Here is a 26,464-nt window from a genome sequence, read left to right as displayed (position 1 = left end):
CGATAGAGAAATTTAGAGATACTGTATATAATAAGATGCTACTGCCCACTTGGTTCTTGGGGCCAGGGATCACGCTAAAAAGAGCAGTCATTTGTACATCAGTATGTTTCACCCTAACAGATTTCATATTCCGAATTTGTGGTCAATTACAATTCTGGTATGTGTGTTCTCATTACTCTTTAATTCATAATTTTAAATGATTACTGACAAAGGATGTGAAAGATAAGCCGATTAACGACTGGAGCTTTCACTAATGGTAAGAGAGATCCAGAGCCCTTAACGGGCTAAGCTGTAACACTGCTAGTAATCATAGCTCAGCCAGCAGCCAGGATGGTTTGGAAGTGCAATGCTGTTACTTTATGAAATAAAACTGGGAAAATGGAAAGCCATATAGTCCTGTAAAATATGTACACCAAAATTGAAATGAATAGTAAATGCAATGAATAGAAGGTTATGACCAAGTCCTTGTGACACAGCTGCTGTATTTTGCCAGAAATTAGAATGTAATCCAGGGATACAGGCAAAAAAAAGAAGAAAAAAAAAGAGAAAAAAAAGAAAAACATTTGGATTATTATTATTTTTTAAACCTAATTTTTTTTTTTATCAAGGTGAAGAGCATTCATCAACCAGGTTTATCCACCATTGGGGAGAGCAAAAGATGAGGACTGATCACACAGACGAGTGACTGAGGATACCTGTACTGAGCCAAAACTGGCATAAACTGGAATATTAGATACATTGTAAACAGAATCTTCCTTTTAAACCTGGTCCACTCTTCTCTGCCCTCTATACGCTGATCTGTCTATTCAGTTGATGCATGGATGATTAGGTTTAGTTTGATGTACGTCCTGGAAATGGTCTGTTCCCGTCACATTTACCTTTTCGTGCCACTGTAGCAATATTGCGCTGCTGTTCTCTGTGGGCTTTTCAAACCCCTTGTAAATATATTTCATAAGCAGGTCAATCCCACTTCGGTCCAGTGTTTTTACTGCTTGATCAATCTCATTGCTTTTGAACGACGTCAGGACCTTGAGTACAATTGCCTGGGTTCGATCCTGAAGTTGAATAGATTTGAGAAAGACAAAGCAAAGTCATTATAAGAGCTGTGACAAATATTTACATACAAGGACAGACTATACTGTGCAGAGTACTCATCAGACCTTTCTTCAGGGGCAACCTGATAATTTTACTATAATTATGCATCTTATTTAAAATAATGTCATTTACAGAAAATAAAGTGTTGTATAAGAAACAATGTTACTTTGGTGCCCACCTCCAATCAAATTAAACATACAATCAAGAAGAGTTGGCTGGTTTAAATCAATTTTATTTTTTTAACATTCTCTGGGTTGTTTTTTTTTTTTATTATGGTGTGATTACAGGCAGGGCACCATGACTACTTAAAAAAAAAAAAATTACACTAAAAAAATTGTGGTTTTATTTTAAATGTTTAATGCCAGTGGCATGCTAGTGCATAACTTCTCGTGTGTGTGTGTGTGTGTGTGTGTGTTTCTCCGAGGAGTGCTTTTGCATTTTCCATTTTGTATTAGTAATCAGATTTATTTCATTATAAGTAATAAGTAGGACTAACGCTCAACATTAATTTGTTATTCTTATTTTCAATTTAATCTATCTCTGAATGTGCTTTGTATGATTTAACATGCTTAGTCTATCTACATATATTCAGATGTAATAGGAATAAGCATTAAACAATTGGTTTTATTAAAATATTTAAAATAAATCCCATCAAAGCCTAATAACTTTGGATTGTTAATGGGCCTAATTCAGACCTGATCGTAGGAGCAAATTTGTTAGCAGATGGACAAAACCATGTGCACTGCAGGGGGGGCAGATATAACATTTGCAGAGAGAGTTAGATTTGGATGGGTATATTGTTTCTGTGCAGGGTAAATACTGGCCACTTTATTTTTACACTGCAATTTAGATTTCAGTTTTAAACACACCCCAACCAACTCTAACTCTCTCTGCACATGTTATATCTGCCCCCCCTGCAGTGCACATGGTTTTGCCCATCTGCTAACAAATTTGCTGCTACGATCAGGTCTGAATTAGACCCAATATTAGAAAGCAATAAAACATAGTTGATCAAGGTTTTTAGGTTATGGATCAATAGAGCTACAGTAAGAAGGTGTACAATCTGTAGGTCGACACCAAATGGACGACAGTGAAAAGGGTCATTAGGTTGACCTATTAAAGGTCGTCAGGAAAAGGTCGACAAATGAAAAAGGTTGAATGAAAACTGGTCGACACAGGAAAAGGGCAACACAACATTTTTGCCATCTGAGCACGTGGGCCCCCAGTTAGTGTACCGCTTTGCTCGCCATGCTTTGGGCAAGGTGCCTTGTAGTCCATTTGGATGGTAAAGTATTACAAAGTTGAAAAAAAGAGAAACAATATTTAATGTCGACCATATGTGTGTGTTGACTATTGCTATGTCGACCTTTTGTACCTGTCGACCATAAGCAATGTTGACCTAGTGACTGTCTAACTAGACACTGTAGATCTACTGACCGACATACCAGGTTTCTAATTCATAGCAATGTTTCACAGTATTTATATAATAAGCAGGATTCAATGTATTTGTATTAAAACAAAAAAAAAACTGATTTAAACCTAAAAAAAAAAAAATCAAGTCAGTGTAATACAATATGTCAGTATATTTCAGTAGGTTCCAGATGAGTTAGAACCTGGCTGTACATTCTTCAGTGATGGAGCAGGTGAGAAATAAGACTCTTACCCTCACTATTTGGTTTTTGGAGTTGACAGGAGAGTTCCGGAAGACAGCATGAAAGGCACGGAGCAGGTCCCCTGTGCAGCAAGCAGTTAAGGATAACACAGCATTTAGGCCTGCTATTAATGACCAAGTAGGGATTTTAAAACTGCAGCTCTCTAGACAAAATGTTGACATTAGCAAAGTCTAGACACAAGCCGTTTCCTTTGAAGGCCTTAAGGTTAGTTTTATAAAAGATCTAGGCCTGCATAATCACCTTCTTTCATTGGCCCAGGAGATACAGTCTTCAAGGGACATTGAAGGAGGAAACTTGGAGGAGCCAAAGCCAGAGGGTACTATACAACACGTTTCATGCATGTGTAGTAACCTAGAAAACATGGGCATTGTGGTTCTCCAGCTATTGTTAGCCGCATGTTCTATAGCAGTTGGGTAGTGGGAAGTTGCCTAATCCTGAACAAAGGTGCTGCATGTTGATGCTATAGAACCATGCACAAAGCAGCTAGGACTACATAAAAAAATATTACAAAGTATTAGCACAGTCTTACATTCTGTAAAGCTACTGAGTACATAGTGCTAGGCTACATACCTCTAACCTCTGCAATGTGAGGAGAGACATTCCAATGCAAAGGATTCTATCCCCACACCTAGTTAGTCACAAAACAAGCTATCAATGGTTTACACAGCCCAGGAGTCCCAAGTACTTCTCCACCAGTTATACAGGAAACGTGTACGATAAATGGTGATGGGACGCTGTGGAGATAAGGGACACAGGGGGTTATTCAGAGATGGATGCAGATCTTGCTTCCGCAGTAAGATCTGCGCCCATCTACTTACAAGCTGGTGGCCGCCCAGCATTGTGTGGCGCCGCCCGCGATTTAATTGCGAATGCATCGAATAGAGGTCGACCCCTGCCTTCACAGCCTGATAGTGTAGGCAGGGGTCCCGCCGCCATGTTTCCATACGCAGGAAACGTCATAAGCCGGCCCCAAAAACGGCCATGACACCTGACCACCCGTCAATCACCATGCAATCACATCCTTCCGGGATGTGATCGAATGGTGAAGGATCACGCACGCACACTATTGCCGGTGCGCAGACCCTATGGACACGTCCACTGCATGCGAACGCAGCGGCTGCCTCCATCTCTGAATAACCCCCACGGTGCAGAGGTAACACACAGAAGTGCTCTATGAGACCATGACTGCCACAAGCAGGGACATCTAAAAAAGCTAGTTTTACCAAGGATTATGAGACACTAACTGGGTAAAATGTACAGATATCTCATTATAATCCATCATAAACACTGCTATTAACGTCATACATAAAGTCAGGTCATTATTTGTGTAAGCGATAAAGCTGAAGTGTGAAACACAAATGTGAAGTTTACTGTGTCATTTTAGAATTAATACATGAAGGAACAAACAAAAGCTGGGTAGACACATGTAACATCACATCACTATACATACTAAATGATTAACTGTACAACAGCTCATACTGTATAACACCGCATCACCCGTATAATCGTCACACCGGACGCATCCAATGGGTCGATTCAATAAACGACAGTGAATGGCGGATTGGGCATACATGCTACACCATGATCATGCAGATTGGTTGAAAGTAGCAATAAGGCACAATATATCGCACAGCGTGTACCCAGCTTGCTCCCATACATTACCAGATTTTTATTCCAACCAACCAAGTAGTTGGATGAAAGTTAGCCTAGTGTACAGTATGGCCAGTATTTAGCAAGGTGCAAGGATACTTTCTCAATTCTGCTTTACTCCCAACTCGGGTTACATGTCATTCACCTACCTACTGACAACTGAAGTCCCAGCACATGTGAAGGGCAGGGAATCTTTAACAGGGTTTATGAGGAACGCGTCTAGATCTATACACATCTTTTACATAATAAAAAAACTGAAAGTCAACACAGAGAGAACGTGCATTGATGGGTACTGCAGCAATAATTGTGTTCTGAACACTGCTCATATACAGGATACATGTAGACAAATGTAATTGGCTAAAGCTCAGAATAACCTACCACTGATCACTCGATGGCAGTGAACTGCTTTTAATCTTCGCAAAGTACATTGAATTGATATAAATAAAAAGTAGCTGTTTCCTGATAATGTATGTCCATATGATTTACTGAATCTTTATTCATTTATTGAATAAAAAAAGCAAACTTGCCAGTAGAAGTGTGTGCAGGATAAATAATAACACGACTCACTGACCTAATACATATGCCACTGTCACCATAATTGTAATCTAAACAATATGGGCAGGATTCAATTCTTTTCACCCATTTCCACACCCATTCTGTTTCTGCCCTCAGGGACGTTGTATCATTATTTCAGCTCGCTACCCCCGGAGTAACGAGTCACCCGACCCTTTACACAACTAAACCTGATCACTATGGGCGCAATATGCACGATAATGGAGATCATTTTAGAAAGGAAATTGGGCGCGATATATCATTTGAATCTCACCCTATGAATCGATATTAACCTTTTTTTTTAAAAATTTGAACACAAACATTAAAATATGAAATAAGGGATTTTGGGGGGTATCCTATTAGCCACATTCATTTCATTTTAGCCGGATGGTCATTATCGGGCTATTCAATTAAAGCTGGGGGTTTCAGTCTGAAAAATGTCCAGTTTTCGGGGCGATAACACATGGGATCAGGACAGGTTTCCAGACTTATGTGTTATCACGGCTACATGGATCTCCTAGGTCTGGTTATCAGAGATTTTGCTTCACGTGCCTTATAATCCTGTTAAGTGTTGGCGATCAGGGCTAGGACTCTGAAAGAGGGACTTCTGTCATGGCTACAGCAGCAGGCCACACAGAGCAGTCTGACGTAGCCTGCACCGGAGTGGTTATCTACTTACCTGCAGCCTGGGATGAGCAGCACAAACGAACACTGACAGCCAAAAATGGCTGAGAGGCTTGAGGTCCCATGGATGCTGAGCTCGGGCAGCGGCGGGGCAGAGAGCAGGAGTAGCACGGCGGTGGTCACTTCTCTGGATTTATACATCGGGGAATAAGCGTCGCCATCGGGCTAATTGGACAGCCCCATGCAAATCCATTAGCCAGTGGTAATTCACCATTGGATAGCCCCACTTGAGTATGCACTGTAAAGACGCTAATACTTCAGTCCAGCCGCACGGTCATGGTTGGTGAAATCAGATTATCTCTCTGAATAATCTTTTAGATTGCACAATATTAGGACATTTGTTTTCTACACACATATATTGTAAGAGCTAATTAAGTATGATCACACCGCAGACATAAAAACTACATGTACATAGGTGGGCACTACTGCAGGAAAGGTGAACGGTGTCCAAGAAATTTGTATCTAGTATTTGTTATGCTACATTAATGTAATAATGGGGCAGATGTATTAAGCCTGGAGAAGTGATAAAATAAGATTTTACTCCCCGGTAAATCTATTTCTCGTAGTCCGTAGTGGATGCTGGGACTCCGTAAGGACCATGGGGAATAGCGGCTCCGCAGGAGACTGGGCACAACTAAAGAAAGCTTTAGGACTACCTGGTGTGCACTGGCTCCTCCCCCTATGACCCTCCTCCAGACCTCAGTTAGGATACTGTGCCCGGAAGAGCTGACACAATAAGGAAGGATTTAGAATCCCGGGTAAAACTCATACCAGCCACACCAATCACACCGTATAACTCGTGATACTATACCCAGTTAACAGTATGAATAATAACTGAGCCTCTCAACAGATGGCTCAACAATAACCCTTTAGTTAAACAATAACTATATACAAGTATTGCAGACAATCCGCACTTGGGATGGGCGCCCAGCATCCACTACGGACTACGAGAAATAGATTTACCGGTGAGTAAAATCTTATTTTCTCGGACGTCCTAAGTGGATGCTGGGACTCCGTAAGGACCATGGGGATTATACCAAAGCTCCCAAACGGGCGGGAGAGTGCGGATGACTCTGCAGCACCGAATGGGCAAACTCTAGGTCCTCCTCAGCCAGGGTGTCAAACTTGTAGAATTTAGCAAATGTGTTTGACCCCGACCAAGTAGCTGCTCGGCAAAGTTGTAAAGCCGAGACCCCTCGGGCAGCCGCCCAAGAAGAGCCCACCTTCCTCGTGGAATGGGCTTTTCACTGATTTAGGATGCGGCAGTCCAGCCGCAGAATGTGCAAGCTGAATCGTACTACAGATCCAGCGAGCAATTGTCTGCTTTGAAGCAGGAGCACCCAGCTTGTTGGGCGCATGCAGGATAAATAGCGAGTCAGTCTTTCGGACGCCAGCTGTCCTGGAAACATAAATTTTCAGGGCCCTGACTACGTCCAATAACTTGGAAGCCTCCAAGTCTTTAGTAGCCGCAGGCACCACAATAGGATGGTTCAAATGAAAAGCAGATACCACCTTAGGGAGAAACTGGGGACGAGTCCTCAATTCTGCCCTATCCATATGAAAAATCAGATAAGGGCTTTTACACGACAAAGCCGCCAATTCTGATACACGCCTGGCCGAAGCCAAGGCCAACAACATGACCACTTTCCATGTGAGATATTTCAATTCCACGGTTTTAAGTGGCTCAAACCAATGTGACTTTAGGAAATTCAACACCACGTTGAGATCCCAAGGTGCCACTGGAGGCACAAAAATAAGAATTTACTTACCGATAATTCTATTTCTCATAGTCCGTAGTGGATGCTGGGAACTCCGTAAGGACCATGGGGAATAGCGGCTCCGCAGGAGACTGGGCACATCTAAAGAAAGCTTTAGGACTAGCTGGTGTGCACTGGCTCCTCCCCCTATGACCCTCCTCCAAGCCTCAGTTAGGATACTGTGCCCGGACGAGCGTACATAATAAGGAAGGATATTGAATCCCGGGTAAGACTCATACCAGCCACACCAATCACACCGTACAACTTGTGATCTGAACCCAGTTAACAGTATGATAACAACGAAGGAGCCTCTGAAAGGATGGCTCACAACAACAATAACCCGATTTAGTTAACAATAACTATGTACAAGTATTGCAGACAATCCGCACTTGGGATGGGCGCCCAGCATCCACTACGGACTATGAGAAATAGAATTATCGGTAAGTAAATTCTTATTTTCTCTGACGTCCTAGTGGATGCTGGGAACTCCGTAAGGACCATGGGGATTATACCAAAGCTCCCAAACGGGCGGGAGAGTGCGGATGACTCTGCAGCACCGAATGAGAGAACTCCAGGTCCTCCTCAGCCAGGGTATCAAATTTGTAGAATTTAGCAAACGTGTTTGCCCCTGACCAAGTAGCTGCTCGGCAAAGTTGTAAATCCGAGACCCCTCGGGCAGCCGCCCAAGATGAGCCCACTTTCCTTGTGGAATGGGCTTTTACAGATTTTGGCTGTGGCAGGCCTGCCACAGAATGTGCAAGCTGAATTGTACTACAAATCCAACGAGCAATAGTCTGCTTAGAAGCAGGAGCACCCAGCTTGTTGGGTGCATACAGGATAAACAGCGAGTCAGACTTTCTGACTCCAGCCGTCCTGGAACATACATTTTCAGGGCCCTGACAACGTCCAGTAACTTGGAGTCCTCCAAGTCCCTAGTAGCCGCAGGCACCACAATAGGTTGGTTCATGTGAAAAGCAGAAAACACCTTAGGGAGAAATTGAGGACGAGTCCTCAATTCTGCCCTGTCAGAATGAAAAATTAAGTAAGGGCTTTTATATGATAAAGCCGCCAATTCTGACACACGCCTGGCTGAAGCCAGGGCTAACAAAATATCTCACATGGAAGGTGACGATGCTAAGTCCACAGTGGTGAGTGGTTCAAACCAATGTGACTTAAGGAACCTCAAAACAACATTGAGATCCCAAGGTGCCACTGGAGGCACAAAAGGAGGTTGTATATGCAGTACCCCTTTTACAAATGTCTGAACTTCAGGTACTGAAGCCAGTTCTTTCTGGAAGAAAATCGACAGGGCCGAAATTTGAACCTTAATGGACCCTAATTTTAGGCCCATAGACAGTCCTGTCTGCAGGAAATGGAGGAAACGACCTAGTTGAAATTCCTCTGTAGGGGCCTTCTTGGCCTCACACCACGCAACATATTTTCGCCAAATGCGGTGATAATGTTTTGCGGTTACATCCTTCCTGGCTTTGACCAGGGTAGGGATGACTTCATCTGGAATGCCTTTTTCCTTCAGGATCCGGCGTTCAACCGCCATGCCGTCAAACGCAGCCGCGGTAAGTCTTGGAACAGACAAGGCCCCTGCTGGAGCAGGTCCTTTCTTAAAGGTAGAGGCCACGGGTCTTCCGTGAGCATCTCTTGAAGTTCCGGGTACCAAGTCCTTCTTGGCCAATCCGGAACCACGAGTATCGTTCTTACTCCTCTCCTTCTTATGATTCTCAGTACTTTTGGTATGAGAGGCAGAGGAGGGAACACATACACTGACTGGTACACCCACGGTGTCACCAGAGCGTCCACCGCTATTGCCTGAGGGTCCCTTGACCTTGCGCAATATCTGTCCAGTTTCTTGTTAAGACGGGACGCCATCATGTCCACCTTTGGTTTTTCCCAACGGTTTACAATCAGTTGGAAGACTTCTGGGTGAAGTCCCCACTCCCCCGGGTGGAGGTCGTGTCTGCTGAGGAAGTCTACTTCCCAGTTGTCCACTCCCGGAATGAACACTGCTAACAGTGCTATCACATGATTTTCCGCCCAGCGGAGAATCCTTGCAGCTTCTGCCATTGCCCTCCTGCTTCTTGTGCCGCCCTGTCTGTTTACGTGGGCGACAGCCGTGATGTTGTCCGACTGGATCAATACCGGTTGACCCTGAAGCAGAGGCTTTGCTTGACTTAGGGCATTGTAAATGGCCCTTAGTTCCAGGATATTATGTGAAGTGATGTCTCCAGGCTTGACCATAAGCCCTGGATATTTCTTCCCTGTGTGACTGCTCCCCAGCCTTGCAGGCTGGCATCCGTGGTCACCAGGACCCAGTCCTGAATGCCGAATCTGCGGCCCTCTAGAAGATGAGCACTCTGCAACCACCACAGGAGGGACACCCTTGTCCTTGGTGACAGGGTTATCCGCTGATGCATCTGAAGATGCGACCCGGACCATTTGTCCAGTAGGTTCCACTGGAAAGTTCTTGTGTGGAATCTGCCGAATGGGATTGCTTCGTAGGAAGCCACCATTTTTACCCAGAACCCTTGTGCATTGATGCACTGAGACTTGGTTCGGTTTTCGGAGGTTCCTGACTAGCTCGGATAACTCCCTGGCTTTCTCCTCCGGGAGAAACACCGTCTTTCTGGACTGTGTCCAGGATTATCCCTAGGAACAGAAGACAAGTCGTCGGAACCAGCTGCGATTTTTGCATATTGAGAATCCACTCGTGCTGCCGCAACACTACCTGAGATAGTGCTACACCGACCTCCAACTGTTCTCTGGATCTTACCCTTATCAGGGAATCGTCCAAGTAAGGGATAACTAAAATTCCCTTCCTTCGAAGGAATATCATCATTTCGGTCATTACTTCAGTAAAGACCCGGGGTGCCGTGGACCATCCCTACGGCAGCGTCTGAACTGATAGTGACAGTTCTGTACCATAACCTGAGATACCCTTGGTGAGAAGGGCAAATTTTGACATGAAGGTAAGCCTCCTTGATGTCCCGAGACATCATGTAGTCCCCTTCTTCCAGGTTTGCAATCACTGCTCTGAGTGACTCAATTTTGAATTTGAACCTCTGTATGTAAGTGTTCAAAGATTTTAAAATCGGTCTCACCGAGCCGTCTGGCTTCGGTACCACAATAGTGTGGAATAATACCCCGTTCCCTGTTGCAGGAGGGGTACCTTAATTATCACCTGCTGGGAATACAGCTTGTGAATGGCTTCCAAAACTGCCTCCCTGTCAGCGGGAGACGTCGGTAAAACAGACTTTTGGAAACGGCGAGGGGAATACGTCTCGAATTCCAATTTGTACCCCTGAAATATTACCTGAAGGATCCAGGGGTCTACTTGCGAGTGAGCCCACTGCGCACTGAAATTCACCGAGAACGGGCCCCCACCGTGCCTGAACTTGTAAAGCCCTAGCGTCATACTGAGGGCTTGGCAGAGGCGGAAAAGGGTTTCTGTTCCTGGGAACTGGCTGATCTCTGCAGCCATTTTTCTCTCCCTCTGTCACGAGCAGAAAAGAGGAACCCTTTTGTCCGCTTGCCAACCAGGACTGCGCCTGATAATACGGCGTCCTATTTTGAGAGGCGACCTAGGGTACATCCCCTTTTTTAAGGCAATACTTCCAAATGCCGTTTGGAATCCCTGACCACTTTACTGGTAGAATACAACGCACTTATACTTGATGCCAGTCGGCAAATATTCCGCTGTGCATCATGCATATATAGAAATGCATCTTTTAATTGCTCTATAGGCAATAATATACTGTCCTTATCTAGGATATCAATATTTCCAGTCAGGGAATCCGACCACGCCAACCCATGCACTGCACATCCAGGCTGAGGCGATTGCTGGTCGCAGTATAACACCAGTATGTGTGTAAATACATTTTAGGATACCCTCCTGCTTTTTATCAGCAGGATCCTTAAGGGCGGCCATCTCAAGAGAGGGTAGAGCCCTTGTTCTTACAAGCGTGTGAGCGCCTTATCCCCTGTAGGGGGTGTTTCCCAACGCACCCTAACCTCTGGCGGGAAAAGGTATACTGCCAATAACTTTTTAGAATTATCAATTGTCATCGGGGGGAAACCCACGCATCATCACACACCTCATTTTATTTTTCAGATTCAGGAAAACTACAGGAAGTTTTTCCTCACCAAACATAATACCCCTTTTTTGGTGGTATTCATATTATCAGAAAAGTGTAAACATTTTCCATTGCATCAATCATGCAATGTGTGGCCCTATTGGAAATCACGGTCGTCTCTTCACCGTCGACACAGGAGTCAGTATCCGTGTCGGCGTCTGTATCTGAGGTAACGGGCGCTTTAAAGCCCCTGTATGAGACGTCTGGACATGCACAAGCTGAGTAGCCGGCTGTCTCATGTCAACCACTGTCTTTTATACAAAGCTGACACTGTCACGCAATTTCAACAGTACATCCACTCAGGTGTCGACCCCCTAGAGGGTGACAACACTATTACAGACACTCTACTCCGTCTCCACATCATTTTTCTCCTCATACATGTCGACACCAACGTACCGACACACAGCACACACACAGGGAATGCTCTGATAGAGGACAGGACCCACTAACCCTTTGGGGAGACAGAGGGAGAGTTTGCCAGCACACACCAGAGCGCTATATATATACAGGGATAACCTTATATAAGTGTTTTTCCCTTTATAGCTGCTGTATTGTTTATACTGCGCCTAATTTGTGCCCCCCTCTCTTTTTTAACCCCTTTCTGTAGTGTAGTGACTGCAGGGGAGAGCCAGGGAGCTTCCCTCCAACTGAGCTGTGAGGGAAAATGGCGCCAGTGTGCTGAGGAGATAAGGACGCCGAGAAAGGGGCGGAGCCTATCATCCGGTTTTTTTTATATGTTTTGGCAGGGGTTAAATGCATCCATATAGCCCAGGAGTTATATGTGATGCATTTATTTTAGCCATATAGCGCCCTGCACCCTCAGTGACCGGAGTGTGAAGTGTGCTGAGAGCAATGGCGCACAGCTGCGGTGCTGTGCGCTACCTTATCTGAAGACAGGATCGTCTTCTGCCGCCGATTTCACCGGACCTCTTCGCTCTTCTGGCTCTGTAAGGGGGCCGGCGGCGCGGCTCCGGGACCCATCCAGGCTGAACCTGTGATCGTCCCTCTGGAGCTAATGTCCAGTAGCCTAAGAAACCCGATCCACTCTGCACGCAGGTGAGTCCGTTTCTTCTCCCCTTAGTCCCACGATGCAGTGAGCCTGTTGCCAGCAGGTCTCACTGAAAATAATAAACCTAAACTAAAACTTTCACAAAGAGCTCAGGAGAGCCCCTAGTGTGCACCCTTCTCGTCGGGCACAGAAATCTAACTGAGGCTTGGAGGAGGGTCATAGGGGGAGGAGCCAGTGCACACCAGTTAGTCCTAAAGCTTTCTTTAGATGTGCCCAGTCTCCTGCGGAGCCTCTATTCCCCATGGTCCTTACGGAGTTCCCAGCATCCACTAGGACGTCAGAGAAAGGGGGCTGAATATGCAGCACTCCCTTAACAAGAGTCTGAACTTCAGGCAGTGAAGCCAGTTCTCTCTGGAAGAAAATCGATAGAGCCGAAATCTGGACCTTAATGGAACCCAATTTTAGGCCCATAGTCACCCCTGACTGTAGGAAGTGTAGGAAACGGCCCAGCTGAAATTCCTCCGTTGGGGCCTTCCTGGCCTCACACCAAGCAACAAATTTACGCCAAATGCGGTGATAATGGTTCGCGGTCACTTCTTTCCTAGCTTTAATCAGCGTAGGAATGACTTCCTCCGGAATGCCCTTTTCCTTCAGGATCCGGCGTTCAACCGCCATGCCGTCAAACGCAGCCGCGGTAAGTCTTGGAACAGACAGGGCCCCTGCTGCAGCAGGTCCTGTCTGAGGGGCAGAGGCCATGGGTCCTCTGAGATCATTTCTTGAAGTTCCGGGTACCAAGCTCTTCTTGGCCAATCCGGAACAATGAGTATAGTTCTTACTCCTCTTCTCCTTATTATCCTCAGCACCTTGGGTATAAGAGGAAGAGGAGGGAACACAAACCGACCGGTACACCCACGGTGTCACTAGAGCGCCACAGCTATCGCCTGAGGGTCTCTTGACCTGGCGCAATATCTTTCTAGCTTTTTGTTGAGGCGGGACGCCATCATGTCCACCTGTGGCCTTTCCCAACGGTTTACAATCAGTTGGAAGACTTCTGGATGAAGTCCCCACTCTCCCGGGTGGAAGTCGTGCCTACTGAGGAAGTCTGCTTCCCAGTTGTCCACTCCCGGAATGAACACTGCTGACAGTGCTAACACGTGATTTTCCGCCCATCGGAGAATCCTTGTGGCTTCTGCCATCGCCGTCCTGCTTCTTGTGCCGCCCTGTCGGTTTACATGGGGCGACTGCCGTGATGTTGTCTGACTGGATCAGTACCGGCTGGTTTTGAAGCAAGGGTTTTGCCTGACTTAGGGCATTGAAAATGGCCCTCAGTTCTAGAATATTTATGTGTAGGGAAGTCTCCCGACTCGACCATAGTCCTTGGAAGTTTCTTCCCTGTGCGACTGCCCCCCAGCCTCGAAGGCTGGCATACGTGGTCACCAGGACCCAGTCCTGTATGCCGAATCTGCGGCTCTCTTGAAGATGAGCACTCTGCAGCCACCACAGCAGAGACACCCTGGTCCTTGGAGACAGGGTTATCAGCCGATGCATCTGAAGATGCGATCCGGACCACTTGTCCAACAGGTCCCACTGAAAGGTTCTTGCATGGAACCTGCCGAATGGAATTGCTTCGTAGGAAGCTACCATCTTTCCCAGGATCCGCGTGCAGTGATGCACCGACACCTGTTTTGGTTTTAGGAGGCCTCTGACTAGAGATGACAGCTCCTTGGCCTTCTCCTCCGGGAGAAACACTTTTTTCTGTTCTGTGTCCAGAACCATTCCCAGGAACAGTAGACGTGTCGTAGGGACCAGCTGTGACTTCGGTATATTTAGAGTCCAGCCGTGCTGTTGTAGCACCTCCCGAGATAGTGCTACCCCGACCAACAACTGCTCCCTGGACCTCGCCTTTATCAGGAGATCGTCCAAGTACGGGATAATTAAAACTCCCTTTTTTCGAAGGAGTATCATCATTTCGGCCATTACCTTGGTAAATACCCTCGGAGCCGTGGATAGACCAAACGGCAACGTCTGGAATTGGTAATGACAATTCTGTACCACAAATCTGAGGTACTCCTGGTGAGGATGGTAAATGGGGACATGCAGGTAAGCATCCTTGATGTCCAGTGATACCATGTAATCCCCCTCGTCCAGGCTTGCAATAACCGCCCTGAGCGATTCCATCTTGAACTTGAATTTTTTTACATGTGTGTTCAAGGATTTCAAATTTAAAATGGGTCTCACCGAACCGTCCGGTTTCGGTACCACAAACATTGTGGAATAGTAGCCCCGTCCTTGTTGAAGTAGGGGCACCTTGACTATCACCTGCTGGGAATACAGCTTGTGAATTGCCTCTAGCACTGCCTCCCTGCCTGAGGGAGTTGTTGGCAAGGCAGATTTGAGGACATGGCGGGGGGGGGAGACGTCTCGACTTCCAGCTTGTACCCCTGAGATACTACTTGAAAGATCCAGGGATCCACCCGTGAGCGAGCCCACTGATCGATGAAATTTTTGAGACGGGCCCCCACCGTACCTGGCTCCGCCTGTGGAGCCCCAGCGTCATGCGGTGGACTTAGAGGAAGCGGGGGAGGACTTTTGCTCCTGGGAACTGGCTGTATGCTGCAGCTTTCTCCCTCTACCTCTGCCTATGGGCAGAAAGGACGCGCCTTTAACCCGCTTGCCCTTATGGGGCCGAAAGGACTGTACCTGATAATACGGCGCTTTCTTTGGCTGTGAGGGAACATGGGGTAAAAATGAAGACTTCCCAGCAGTTGCTGTGGAAACTAGGTCCGAGAGACCATCCCCGAACAACTCCTCACCTTTATAAGGCAAAACTTCCATGTGCCTTTTTGAGTCTGCATCACCTGTCCACTGCCGAGTCCATAACCCTCTCCTGGCAGAAATGGACATTGCACTTATTTTAGATGCCAGCCGGCAAATATCCCTCTGTGCATCTCTCATGTATAAGACTGCGTCTTTAATATGCTCTACGGTTAGCAATATAGTGTCCCTGTCTAGGGTATCAATATTTTCCGACAGGGAATCTGACCACGCAGCTGCAGCACTGCACATCCATGCTGAAGCAATAGCTGGTCTCAGTACAATACCTGTGTGTGTATATACAGACTTCAGGATAGCCTCCTGCTTTCTATCAGCAGGTTCCTTTAGGGCGGCCGTATCCGGAGACGGTAGTGCCACCTTCTTTGACAAGCGTGTAAGCGCTTTATCCACCCTAGGGGATGTTTCCCAACGTGACCTATCCTCTGGCGGGAAAGGGTACGCCATTAGAAACCTTTTAGAAATTACTAGTTTCTTATCGGGGGAAGCCCACGCTTCTTCACACACTTCATTTAACTCCTCAGATGGAGGAAAAACTACTGGTAGTTTTTTCTCTCCAAACATAATACCCATTTTTGTGGTACCGGGGGTAACATCAGAAATGTGCAACACATTTTTCATTGCCTCAATCATGTAACGTGTGGCCCTATTGGAAGTTACATTTGTCTCATCGTCGTCGACACTGGATTCAGTATCCGTGTCGACATCTGTGTCTGCCATCTGAGGTAGCGGGCGTTTTAGAGCCCCTGATGGCTTTTGAGACGCCTGGGCAGGCACAGGCTGAGAAGCCGGCTGTCCCATATTTGGTATGTCGTCAAACCTTTTATGTAAGGAGTCGACACTGTCACGTAGTTCCTTCCACATAACCATCCACTCAGGTGTCGGCCCCGCAGGGGGTGACATCACATTTATAGGCATCTGCTCCGCCTCCACATAAGCCTCCTCATCAAACATGTCGACACAGCCGTACCGACACACCGCATACACACAGGGAATGCTCTGACAGAGGACAGGACCCCACAAAGCCCTTTGGGGAGACAGAGAGAGAGTATGCCAGCACACACCAAAGCGCTATATAACACAGGGATCCCACTATAAATAAGTGTTTTTTCCCTTATAGCTGCTTATATTACATATACTGCGCCTAAATTTAGTGCCCCCCCTCTCTTTTTTACCCTTATGTAGCTTGACACTGCAGGGGAGAGCCAGGGAACGTCCTTCCAGCGGAGCTGTGAGGGAAAAATGGCGCCAGTGTGCTGAGGAAGATAGCCCCGCCCCTTTTCCGGCAGACTTCTCCCGCTTTTTCTGGAATTCTGGCAGGGGTATTTTTACACCTATATAGCCTTCCTGACTATATATGGTGTAGATTTGCCAGCCAAGGTGTATTATATTGCCCTCAGGGCGCCCCCCCTCAGCGCCCTGCACCCATCAGTGACCGGAGTGTGAGGTGTGCATGAGGAGCAATGGCGCACAGCTGCAGTGCTGTGCGCTACCTTGTTGAAGACATAAGTCTTCTGCCGCCGATTTTCCGGAACACTTCTTGCTTCTGGCTCTGTAAGGGGGCCGGCGGCGCGGCTCCGGGACCGAACGATCGAGGTCGGGTCCTGTGTTCGATCCCTCTGGAGCTAATGGTGTCCAGTAGCCTAAGAAGCCCAAGCTATCTCCAGTCAGGTTCGCTTGGTTCGCTTCTTCTCCCCTTAGTCCCTCGCTGCAGTGAGTCTGTTGCCAGCAGATCTCACTGTAAAATAAAAAACCTAAAATATACTTTCTTTCTAGGAGCTCAGGAGAGCCCCTAGTGTGCATCCAGCTCAGCCGGGCACAAGATTCTAACTGAAGTCTGGAGGAGGGTCATAGTGGGAGGAGCCAATGCACACCAGTTAGTCTAAAGCTTTCTTTTAGTTGTGCCCAGTCTCCTGCGGAGCCGCTATTCCCCATGGTCCTTACGGAGTCCCAGCATCCACTTAGGACGTCAGAGAAATGTAAATTGACAGGAGCTGACTGGCTGGTGCGTTATCACCTTGCACTTATCACTGCTTTATCACTTCTCCAGGCTTAATACTGTACATCTGCCCTAGAGGTTGAAAACAAGAAAAAGCTTGGCCAGGTGAGAGCTATTGTGACGGGTTCGGCGCTCATATACAGCGTAAGTGCTACATTCACTCCTAACTCCCAAATAAACAAACACAATTTGTAACACATTTATAGAAAAGGCAAATTTATTTATTTATTTTACCAGATGAAAGCCAGGGCTACTATCAGCAACGTAGTTCTAGGATGGAGTGCCAGTAGCAGCAAGCACAGAGGGACACCTAGCTACTTAAGACGCAGATAAACCTGGCAGCCAGAGATAGGTTTTGTCTGCTGCTGTGCAGTCATGTTTAATCAGCTTTAGTTTCACATTTAGAACACTTATGTTATGTCGACATCATTATAATGTCAAAATACTACTTTTCTACTAATTCTGTCTTTAACGCTAAGAGCCGGATTCAATAAGATGCAGTAATTGACCACGCAAGGTAAAGGATGGTCCCCTCAGGCTTTGGGGTGTATGCAATTAGCTCTGTTTTTCCCCCACCTAGGATAAACCAGAGCTTTTCGCTATTTTTAGGGAAAATGGGGATTCCCTTATGTAATAGCAGGGCTGGATTTTTGCCTAGGCGAAAAAAATGCGCAGGGGTGGAAAACACGTGGATTGGCGAATTCACGTGTTTTCTGTTAAAAACCGCTGGGCATTTTTGCCGATTGAGGCATTTTTTTCACCAGTGACTTTTCACTTAAAAAAGAGGTGAAAAGGCATTGGCGAAAATGCCTTCAGAACGGACAAAAAAACGGCCCTAATTGCATACCTCAGTGGGGCGTAGCTCCGAAACGATTGGAGCAAATTGCATACCCCTCTTAAAGTCCTGGGCCTATTCAATTACAGCCCCTTTTCCTTGCGCATTAAATAACTTGTTCACACGCTTTAACCCATAGAATCCGGGATAAGGTCCTGGAGCTATGGGTTAACAGGTTTGCAGCACCTGCAATCAGTGCATTTAACAGGGATTTCTGTTTTGAGTCTCCTCATGCTCGAACAAAAATCGGTGAAGTGCAGCCTGCAGGCTGATCTCGGGCCATAAATGAATAGCCCCAGATCAATTAGCACGCAGTAATTAACAGCGGCTAATTAAATCCATCCTAAGTCTCCTAGCAATTTCAGCATTATGAAAATGTCGACATTAATGATTTTACAATGTCAAACTTCTGCTGTCAATATTATGCGTATCAACCTGGTGAATGGAGATATAGCGGCTACATATAGGTGAAACCTCCTTCTTCCAGGAGATGCCAGGGTAACGTGCAATCTTCATAGAGAAATACCACATATTTATGTGACCACTGCTGTAAACCTAATAGGATAAGGCATTAAAAGGAATAAATTGCATTTAAGCTCATGCTGTTCAGCAAGTGTGATTATTAATCTTTTTGATCGGAATTCAGCCACACAGGTTTACTATAAATTTTAAATGAATTAGCCAGATGTTCTTGTGTTTGTTCAAAAATAAAAAAGGTCCAATAATAATAAGACCAATCAAATCCAAATTTGGAACACGTTTACCACGTTACGACAGTAACCTTCAGGTCGGAGGTTATGGATCAACCTCACCAGCTGAGCCTGAGGCACATTTGTAGCCAAGTAAACAGCAGTACTTTCTTCCTGTGGTCAGGCCAAATGGTTGGGTCTGCTCTCCAAGACCCGCGCCAATGAGCCTATCAATTCCTTCTGCTGCCTGCATGTCAATTACGCAAACAGCCACAGCTGCATGACACTTATACTCTGCCGATATTATGTAGCCAATCTTAATTCCAGTGTAAATTAACAATGCCACATTTCAGAAGAAAGGACGGCAATAGTTCTAAATCAGTCTCTAGCTATGTATCCATCCTTAGTCTTCACCAATATAAATACAAACAGACAATTATACATACAAAGTACATTTTACCATCAGCACTGCACTGGTAACAGACTATTGCTTATAATTACCCGAATTCCAATCCCACAAGAAACACTAGATTGTTTTCTAGAGTTTAGGGAGACAATGGAATAATAATAATAATAATAAAAATAATTTTATTTATATAGCGCTCTTTCTCCAATAGGACTCAAGGCGCTTAACAGATACAGTACATAGCATAATATAGTACAGAAAATAATGAAGTACATTTTCATAAAAGACAGAAGCATGAAGATACTAAAAGGGACATTATGGAAATGCTGAGTTAACAGAAAAGTCTTGAGTCTACTTTTGAAGGAATCTATAGTTTTGGCCTCTCGCACTGTGCGGGGAAGTGAGTTCCATAGAGTCGGAGCCGCATGACTAAAAGCTCGACCCCCAGATGAGTTACGGGAGATTCAAGGTACTGCTAAAAGTCTTTCATCTACAGATCGCAGTGATCGAGCGGGGCAGTATGGGGTCAGAAGCTGCTTCAGGTACCTTGGGCCCTGGTCATGTAATGCTTTGAAACTCAGTAAGCCAATCTTGAAGATGATTCGCCATCTTACAGGCAGCCAGTGAAGAGAGTAAAGTATTGGTGTTATGTGGCTAGAACGGGGCTGGTTGGTTAACAGCCTGGCAGCTGTGTTTTGCACCAGCTGTAAGCGTTGCAATTCTTTTGCTGGGAGACCAAGGTAGAGGGCATTACAGTAGTCTAATCGAGATGATAACAATGCATGTATGACTTTTGGCATATCATCTGAGGGAATCAAGTGCTTGATTCTGGCTATGTTCCTCAGGTGAAGGAATGAGGATTTGATTGTGGCTGATATCTGATGTTTAAGTGTCAAGCCACAAACCAGGACAACGCCAAGATTCCGCACACGATCACTGGTCTGTAATTCTGATTCCCTGAGTGTAAGTCCAGTTGGTTGGCTATGCTGCAGTCTTGTCCTTTGATGTTGCGGTCGTATCATAAGGACCTCTGTTTTATCCAGGTTCAGTTGCAGCCAAGTGGCGCTCATCCACTCCTGTAGCTCGGCTAGACAGCCATTTAGGGTTGGTATTGGGTTATTAGTGCCCAGAGCAAAGGACAAGTACAGTTGTGTATCATCTGCATTGCAGTGGTAGACCAGGCCATAGCGCCTGATTATTTCGCCCAATGGGAGCATGTATACTGCAAAAAGCATGGGGGATAGTATAGAACCTTGTGGGACACCACATGGCAATGGCACTGGTGGTGAGGAGTATAATCCAGACGATACTCTCTGTGACCTGCCTGTGAGAAATTATTAGAACCAGCTTAGGACTGTGCCATCCAGACCACAGAAATGTATCAGTCGCTCAATCAGAAGCCCATCCACGGTATCAAATGCTGCCGAGAGATCCAGAAGGATTAATATTGAACAGTCACCTCTGTCTCTTGCCTTCAGAAGATCATTTAACACACACACACACACACACACACACACACACACACACACACACACACACACACACACCAGGGCTGTTTCAATGTTATGTCTTCTCCTGAATCCTGATTGGAATGGATTATAAATATCATGGGTTCTCAGGCGGGTTTCCAGTTGATTTGCAACCACTTTCTCAATAACCTTTCCTAGGAAAGGAAGGTTTGATACCGGTCTGTAGTTGGTCATGCAGTCGGGATCTAAATTAGGTTTTTTAAGAAGCGGTCTAACAATTGCTTCCTTTAGGGGTCCAGGAAAAATGCCTGTCTGCAAAGAGCATAGAACAATTTTTGCAAAGACAGGACCAATTATATCCATACAACCTATTAGAAGCTTGGTTGAGGCCGGGTCCAGATCACAGGTGGTGGGACGCAAAATCCGAGCAATTTCTGCAGTGTCCTTTACATCCACTGGGTCAAAGCTGGTCCATGAAGGAAGGTAGCTTATATTGGCAGGCTTTGTAGTTTGGCACTCCTTTGATGGCACTGTGGAGATTCCAGTCCGGATGGTGGATATTTTATCTGCAAAGAAGTTTGCAAACTCGTTGCATCTTGCTTGGGAGAGGGTTTCATCAGTCTTGCAGGCATGCTGGCTTACAAAGCATCTCCACTGTGCGGAAAAGTTGAGCTGGCCTATTGTTTGCTGCTGTGATCTCATTTGACAGGAACTGTGATTTCTTATGAGTGATTGTCAATTGATATTCTTCGTTATGCTTTATTAGTTTTGTTTTGTCATCCACTAGGTTAGTATTCCTCCATCGTCTTTCCAGTCTACGGCCCCTTTTCTTGAGCTCACTAACACTGTTGTCGAACCATGGAGCTTGATGTTGTGGTTTACGAGGTCTTATACGCACAGGGGCGATAATACCAATTGCAGCCATAACATCCCTATTATAATATGGAAGACGGGAGGGGGGTTTAAATTCAACGAGATGGACGCAATCTGTCGTTCCAGACTGGCACATTGCAAGTTTTCCCTTACACCCCATAGACGTGCGAAGGACAAATTGTAATGTTGGCACTACCGTATATGGCTAATATGTGCGCAGCCTGGCATCGCACTGAAATCCCCCCCAAGGCTTTTATAGAAGAGTTATACATTTTCCAAGGGATCTGTAAAAAACAAACCTGAATGATCTGGCAGCACAGGCATTCTTTTGTTTTGATTTTTGATAATGGCATTAGCAAACTGAATGAAAAGTAAACAGTTGTGTAGTTAAGCTCATAAGCTAACCGTTACAGTCGGGTTTGTCATTTGTATTATTGTCAGGCAATGATGAAGAAAAAAAAAAAAAAAAAAAAAAGAGTCCTTAGATGGCCACTAGCAGCCTGTTTGTGGCCATCTTCTAAGTACAATCAAAGCTCTCACTAAAGATATACGACCCAAACTGACCCAAGATAAAAATAAGATTTTAAACCTACCGGTAAATCTTTTTCTCCTAGTCCGTAGAGGATGCTGGGGACTCCGTAAGGACCATGGGGTATAGACGGGCTCCGCAGGAGACATGGGCACTATAAAGAACTTTTAGTATGGGTGTGCACTGGCTCCTCCCTCTATGACCCTCCTCCAGACCTCAGTTAGAGAAACTGTGCCCAGAGGAGATGGACAATATGAGGAAAGGATTTTGTAATCTAAGGGCAAGATTCATACCAGCCCACACCAACCACACCGTATAACCTGGAATATACGCAACCAGTTAACAGTATGAACAAAAACAGCATCAGTCAACTACCGATCTCAACTGTAACATAACCCTTATGTAAGCAACAACTATATACAAGTCTTGCAGATTTAGTCTGCACTTGGGACGGGCGCCCAGCATCCTCTACGGACTAGGAGAAAAACATTTACCGGTAGGTTTAAAATCTTATTTTCTCTTACGTCCTAGAGGATGATGGGGACTCCGTAAGGACCATGGGGTTTATACCAAAGCTCCAAACCGGGCGGGAGAGTGCGGATGACTCTGCAGCACCGATTGAGCAAACGCGAGGTCCTCATCAGCCAGGGTATCAAACTTGTAGAATTTTGCAAAAGTGTTTGAACCCGACCAAGTAGCTGCTCGGCACAACTGTAAAGCAGAGACGCCTCGGGCAGCCGCCCAAGAGCCCCCCTTCCTAGTGGAATGGGCCTTTACCGAATTTGGTAACGGCAATCCAGCCGTAGAATGAGCCTGCTGAATCGTGTGACAGATCCAGCGAGCAATAGTCTGCTTAGAAGCAGGCGCGCCAACCTTGTTGGCTGCATACAGGACAAACAGAGCCTCTGTCTTCCTAACCCTAGCGGTCCTGGCTACATAGATTTTTAAGGCCCTGACTACATCCAGGGACTTGGAGTTCTCCAAGTCACTCGTAGCCACAGGTACCACAATAGGTTGGTTCATATGAAATGACGAAACCACCTTAGGCACAAATTGAGGACGAGTCCTCAATTCCGCTCTATCCACATGAAAAATCAAGTAGGGGCTCTTGTGAGACAAGGCCGCCAACTCTGACACCCGCCTTGCAGATGCCAAGGCTAACAACATGACCACCTTCCAGGTGAGAAATCTTAATTTAACCGTTTGAAGGGGTTCAAACTAGTGTGATTTAATGAACTGTAACACCACGTTAAGGTCCCATGGTGCCACTGGTGGCACAAAAGGAGGCTGGATGTGCAGCACTCCCTTTACAAAAGTCTGGACTTCTGGGAGGGAAGCCAATTCCTTCTGAAAGAATATCGATAGGCTCCATTAAGGTACAGATTTTGGCCCTAACTTTAGGCCCATATCCACTCCTGTCTGTAGGAAGTGGAGAAAACGGCCCAGATGGAAATCTTCCCTAGGAGCATTCTTGATTTCACACCAAGATACATACTTCCTCCAGATACGGTGATAATGCCTCGCCGTTACCTCCTTCCTAGCCTTTATCAGAGTAGGGATAACTTCCTCCGGAATACCTATCTCAGATAGGATTCGGTGTTCAACTGCCATGCCGTCAAACGCAACCGCGGTAAGTCTTGGAACATGCAAGGCCCCTGCTGCAACAGATCTTCCCTGAGAGGAAGAGACCACGGATCTTCTCTGAGCATCTCCTGAAGATCCGAATACCAGGCCCTTCGAGGCCAATCTGGAACAATGAGTATTGTCTGTACTCTTTTTCATCTTATGATTCTCAGCACTTTTGAGATGAGAGGCAGAGGAGGGAACACATAGACCGACTGAAACACCCATGGTGTCACTAGGGTGTCTACCACTACTGCCTGAGGGTCCCTTGACCTGGCACAATACCTCCGAAGTCTTTTGTTGAGGCGTGACGCCATCATGTCTATTTGAGGAAGTCCCCAAAGACTTGTTATCTCTGCAAAGACCTCTTGATGAAGTCCCCACTCTCCTGGATGGAGATCGTGTCTGCTGAGGAAGTCTGCTTCCCAGTTGTCCACTCCCGGTATGAAGACAGCTGACAGAACGCTTACGTGATTTTCCGCCCAGCGCAGAATTTTGGTGGCTGCCGCCATTGCCACTCTGCTCCTTGTCCCGCCTTGGCGGTTTACATGAGCCATGGCTGTGACGTTGTCTAATTGAATCAGAACTGGTAGGTCGCGAAGAAGATACTCCGCTTGTCGTAGGCCATTGTATATGGCCCTCAATTCCAGCACGTTGATGTGTAGACAAGCCTCCTGGCTTGACCATAGACCCTGAAAATTTCTTCCTTTTGTGACTGCTCCCCATCCTCGGAGGCTCGCGTCCGTGGTCACCAGAACCCAGTCTTGAATGCCGAACCTGCGACCCTCTAGAAGGTGAGCACTCTGCAGCCACCACAGGAGAGACACCCTGGCCCTGGGGGACAGGCTTACCTTTTGATGTAGTTGCAGATGGGACCCTGACCACTTGTCCAGAAGGTCTCACTGAAACGTCCTCGCATGGTACCTGCCGAAGGGGATGGCCTCGTAGGCTGCCACCATTTTTCCCAGAACTTGAGTGCATTGATGAACTGACACTCTTTTTGGTTTTAGCAGGTCCCTGACCATGTTCTGGAGTTCCTGGGCTTTTTCCATTGGTAGTAAAACCCTCTTCTGTTCCGTGTCCAGAATCATGCCTAGGAATGATAGTCGAGTCGTTGGAATCAACTGTGACTTTGGCAGATTGAGAATCCAACCGTGTTGTTGTAACACTCTCAGGGAGAGCGACACACTTTTCAGCAATTGATCTCTCGATCTCGCCTTTATCAGGAGATCGTCCAAGTACGGGATAATTGTGACTCCCTGCCTGTGCAGGAGCACCATCATTTCCGCCATCACTTTGGTGAAAATCCTCGGGGCCGTGGAAAGCCCAAACGGCAACGTCTGAAACTGGTAATGACAGTCCTGTACCGCGAACCTCAGGTACTCCTGATGAGGAGGAAATATGGGGACATGAAGGTAGGCATCCTTCACGTCCATCGACACCATAAAATCCCCTCCTTCCAGACTGGATATCACAGCCCGGAGTGATTACATCTTGAATTTGAACTTTTTCAAGTACAGGTTTAGGGATTTTAAATTTAAAATGGGTCTGACCGAACCATCCGGCTTCGGGACCACGAATAGGGTTGAAAAGTACCGTTTTCCCTGTTGGACCAGGGGAACCTTGACAATCACTTGCTGTTGACACAGCTTTTGAATTGCATCTAATACTACTTCTCACTCCGGGGAAGAGGCTGGAAATGCCGACTTGAAAAATCGGCGAGGGGGCACCTCTTCGAACTCCAGTTTGTAACCTTGGGATACAATTTCCAACGCCCAAGGATCCACGTCTGACAGAACCCAGACCTGGCTGAAGAGTCGAAGACGTGCCCCCACCGGCGCGGACTCCCTCACTGGAGCCCCAGCGTCATGCGGTGGATTTAGCAGAAGCCGGGGAGGACTTCTGCTCCTGGGAACTAGCCGAAGCAGGTGTTCTCTTACCTCTACCCTTACCTCTGGCGAGGAAAGAGGAGCCCCGACCTCTTCTGGACTTATGCGACCGAAAGGACTGCATCTGATATTGTGGAGTTTTCTTTTGCTGTGGGGGAACAAAAGGCAAAAATGTAGATTTACCCGCGGTAGCTGTGGAAACCAGGTCCGCGAGACCATCCCCAAACAAAACTTCACCCTTGTAAGGTAAAACCTCCATATGCTTCTTTGAGTCGGCATCACCCGACCATTGGCGGGTCCACAGGGCTCGCCTAGCAGAAATCGCCATGGCATTGGCTCTCGAACCTAGCAGTCCACCGTCTCTTTGAGCGTCTCTCATATATAAGACTGCGTCTTTAATGTGACCTAACGTCAATAAAATGGTATCCCTATCTAGGGTATCAAAGTCAGCTGACAAGGTATCTGTCCAAGCTGCAATTGCGCTACATACCCATGCCGATGCTATTGCCGGCCTGAGCAAAGCACCCGTATATGTATAAATAGATTTTAAGGTAGTTTCCTGTCTACGATCCGCAGGATCCTTGAGGGCTGCGGTGTCCGGAGACGGTAGCGCCACCTTCCTGGACAGACGCGTTAAAGTCTTGTCCACCCTGGGCGAGGATTCCCACCGTACCCTGTCCTTTGCAGGGAAAGGATACGCCATAAGGATCCTCTTGGGAATGTGCAGTTTTTTGTCTGGAGTTTCCCAAGCTTTT

At 46.4% G+C, this 26,464-nt stretch overlaps 1 protein-coding gene across 1 annotated transcript in view; it reads right to left on the bottom strand.

Moving 5' to 3' along the window:
* Nucleotides 1–26,464, bottom strand: part of ARPC5L (actin related protein 2/3 complex subunit 5 like) — a 79,182-nt gene that overhangs the window by 7,637 nt on the left and 45,081 nt on the right. Inside the window, exons 2-3 of the mRNA XM_063936881.1 lie at nucleotides 2,759–2,831; nucleotides 879–1,055 (exon numbers count right to left, since the gene is read on the bottom strand). Of these exons, the coding sequence (XP_063792951.1) occupies nucleotides 879–1,055; nucleotides 2,759–2,831 (250 nt within the window). The remainder of the gene's footprint in view (nucleotides 1–878; nucleotides 1,056–2,758; nucleotides 2,832–26,464) is intronic.

The sequence above is a fragment of the Pseudophryne corroboree genome, chromosome 8 (assembly GCF_028390025.1).
Source record: "Pseudophryne corroboree isolate aPseCor3 chromosome 8, aPseCor3.hap2, whole genome shotgun sequence".
NCBI lineage: Eukaryota > Metazoa > Chordata > Amphibia > Anura > Myobatrachidae > Pseudophryne > Pseudophryne corroboree.
The sequence above is the reverse complement of the archived record's forward strand: the minus strand, read 5'-3'. Positions and strand labels throughout refer to the sequence as shown.